The sequence below is a fragment of the Neomonachus schauinslandi genome, chromosome X (genome assembly GCF_002201575.2).
Source record: "Neomonachus schauinslandi chromosome X, ASM220157v2, whole genome shotgun sequence".
NCBI classification, from domain to species: Eukaryota; Metazoa; Chordata; class Mammalia; order Carnivora; family Phocidae; genus Neomonachus; species Neomonachus schauinslandi.
In genome coordinates this window covers 39868094-39871156 of record NC_058419.1, presented here as the reverse complement: position 1 = coordinate 39871156, position 3063 = coordinate 39868094, and the positions used below count along the sequence as shown (strand labels likewise).

Sequence of the window (3063 nt, the reverse complement as noted above, 5' to 3'; positions counted from 1 at the left end):
ATTTGTCAATGACTCAAAGTAATGAGTTTCTAGCGGCAGACTTTCAGCCATCATTGACAAGCCATCAGGAAGATGGTTTTTGGGCAGTGGGCTTCCTACTGCTCTTCAAATGACGTCTAAATAGGCAGAGCTCCCCCATTTTCATTGCTTTGAATTGCACAGCACTGTTGTTTGCACCTGGTTTTATTTAGGCTTCTATTTCAGTTTTCTATTTAATTTTTCTTTGACTGTGTTCTGCTCTTGCACATATTTTCTGTGTCTGGTTCATTCCCGGAATTCCTACATCCTCCTTCCAAACACACGCGTGTTGCATGCGCATGTGCGCACTTGTGCACACACAGACACGCACGCGCACACACACACACACACACACACACCCCCTCCTTGTCCATTGAGAGTCAGTGCATTACAGCCCCTCCTCGGAAGCCTTCTCTGATGCCCCCACACTGGGTAACTGCTTCTCCTCCTCCTGTGTAATGTAGTGGAAAGTGCCCACAGTGCCCATCACAGAGTAGATCCCCAGTAAATGTTCCTTCCCTTCTTCCCTTTCCCCCATGGATATCTCTACACCGGTGTCGATCACGCCATATTGTATTTTCTTGTTTACTTGTCTGGCTTCATCCCTCAATTCTGAACTCATGCATGCATTCATTTGACAGATATTTATTGCAATGTCTACTGTGTGTGTGCAGATCGTTGTTCATGCTTAGAGCTGGGGATACAAATAATTTCTGAACATTGTACTTCTGCCATGTCTTTTTCGTTGTTGGATTCATAGCACCTTGCGTAGCGCCTGGCAAATAAAGAGTGTTCATTAAGTGTTTAAGAGAAAGCATGTCCTCATCCGGGTTCCTCCAAGTGTGGTCCTTGCACCACTTGCATCTGGATCACGGAGGGCTGAGGGGTGCAGGTTAGGTGTTGAACGTGAGTTCCTGGATCTCACTCTAGAGCTACTGAGTCAGAATCTCTGAAGGGCGGGCTGCAAGAGTCTGCATTTCCATCTAGTTCTCCAGGTATTTCTTGCACACTAAAATTTGGGAACTGTTACAAAACAGGAGAGGGGGGTAGAACTAATGCCTGTTTTTGAAAAGTGCAGCTAAAACCGATTGAATCATTTTTAATGCCTCTGACCGCGGCAGGAAAATTTAGTAAAGGGGGGAAAAGGGCATTAGTTAAAATTCTCTGGGGAGGTTTTTTAAATAGATGGAATATTCAAGTCATTACATCTAAGGCCTTCTAAAGTCTAAGATGAAAAGTAGATTTATTGCTAGTAAAATCTAATCTCAATTTAGGTCAAATTTATGACGCCGGAAAGTTTTCTCTTTTACAGAGCTCCAAGTACACTTGATAGTGTAGATATAGGGACTTTTTGTCTAACCTGACAGTGCAATATATCGATTTCCATATTATAGACTTGAATCGTAAATTTGTTATTTTAAGTTATGAGAGGGTATACTACAACTGTATTTGTGCTTTGACCCTGATTATATATATACCTGGCCTACATTAGGAATGATGGTAGTGCTCATTCTCCATGAAAATTTGATCCATTTTACTGTTTTATGCCATACTTTCCAAGAGCATTCTGTTATTAAATGTGTTCTTTGGTAATAGATTAGGTATGTAAGAGCTGAGTCAATCGAAGACAGCATAGGTTCCCTTGCAAGAAGACTTGCAAAGTTGCATTTTACAACCATGTTCCTGGGGCCTGGAACTTTCCATTTTGGGTTTGCCTTGACATGATCCTCATAGTCAAGAGCTAAGGTGTCTATGCATCAGGGCACAAACCTCTTACATATACACAGGTATGTGTTTCTGCTTCCTTCCCTGTAACTTTAATTTTTTGTAAAATTTAATTTAGGGTTTTGTTGGTGGTGTCATTGCTGCTAAGATGGATCGCAAACAGCTGCCCTCACGGTGTCCACTGGGCACCGTGTCCAGCGATCTGAGAATTCTGCAAGGCAATTCCTCCCTGGAGCTGAGCGAGTACTGGGACCGGCAGTTTGATGGGGATAATGATGATCAGGAGAAATTACTGAAGGAAAGCTCCACACTCTACGTGGGGAATCTTTCCTTTCGTACTACTGAAGAGCAAATATATGAGCTCTTTAGTAGATGTGGTGCTATCAAGCATGTATTTATGGGCCTGGATAAAATTAAGAAAAAGGCATGTGGTTTCTGTTTTGTAGAGTACTATAACAGAGTTGATGCCGAAAATGCCATGTGGTTCCTAAACGGGACCCGCCTAGATGATCGTATTATCCACACAGATTGGGATCTAGGCTTTAGAGAGCACAGACAGTATGGCCACCGACCTGAGGGCCAAGTAAGAAACGCGTTTTTTTTTTTTTAAGATTTTATTTATTTATTTGAGACAGAGAGAATGAGAGACAGAGAGCATGAGAGGGAGGAGGGTCAGAGGGAGAAGCAGACTCCCTGCCGAGCAAGGAGCCCAATGCGGGACTCGATCCCGGGACTCCAGGATCATGATCTGAGCCGAAGGCAGTCGCTTAACCAACTGAGCCACCCAGGCGCCCAAGAAACGCGTTTTGTGAAGATTTTGATGTTGGTAGAGGTGGCTCTGGAAAACAGGCTCAGGCCCGTGATAGAAGAGGAATCCATTAGTGAAAAACCTGCAGCTCTGGCCCCTGGAAAAGTCTATTAAGGAACAACACCAGGTCAGCAAATAATCCATTTTGTAACAAGTTGAAATTACTTTATGTGCTGAGCAGAGACCCTTTCGTTGTATTTTTCCTCTCTGAAATGTTATTAAGTGGCACAAACAAAAACATTCTTTTGCTCTTGTCTTAATTTTGAAGCTGGTTGTCAGATTACCAGTTTGGCGGCCGGGTAGTCAAAAGTGAAGGGTTCGTTAGGACTAAATTCAGTGTAAATTAGGTATCTGAGTCAACCAAAGCATGACTACCATTTCAGGAAGATTTTATGGTCATGGTTCCAGGGCCTGAAATGATTTTTTTTAAGAGCTTGCATAAAATAAAGTCAAATCAATGGAAATTAAAACAATTATCAAAGGAATAAAGGCACATTATTTTAACATAAAAA

At 42.4% G+C, this 3063-nt stretch overlaps 1 protein-coding gene across 1 annotated transcript; it reads left to right on the top strand.

The window, feature by feature from the left end:
* The first annotated feature begins 1891 nt into the window (after positions 1-1891).
* NCBP2L (nuclear cap binding protein subunit 2 like) lies at positions 1892-2625 on the top strand. Its single transcript, XM_044911934.1, has 2 exons — positions 1892-2337; positions 2541-2625. Exons 1-2 carry the CDS (start codon positions 1892-1894, stop codon positions 2623-2625), a joined length of 531 nt encoding a protein of 176 aa, XP_044767869.1.
* Positions 2626-3063: the final 438 nt, after the last annotated feature.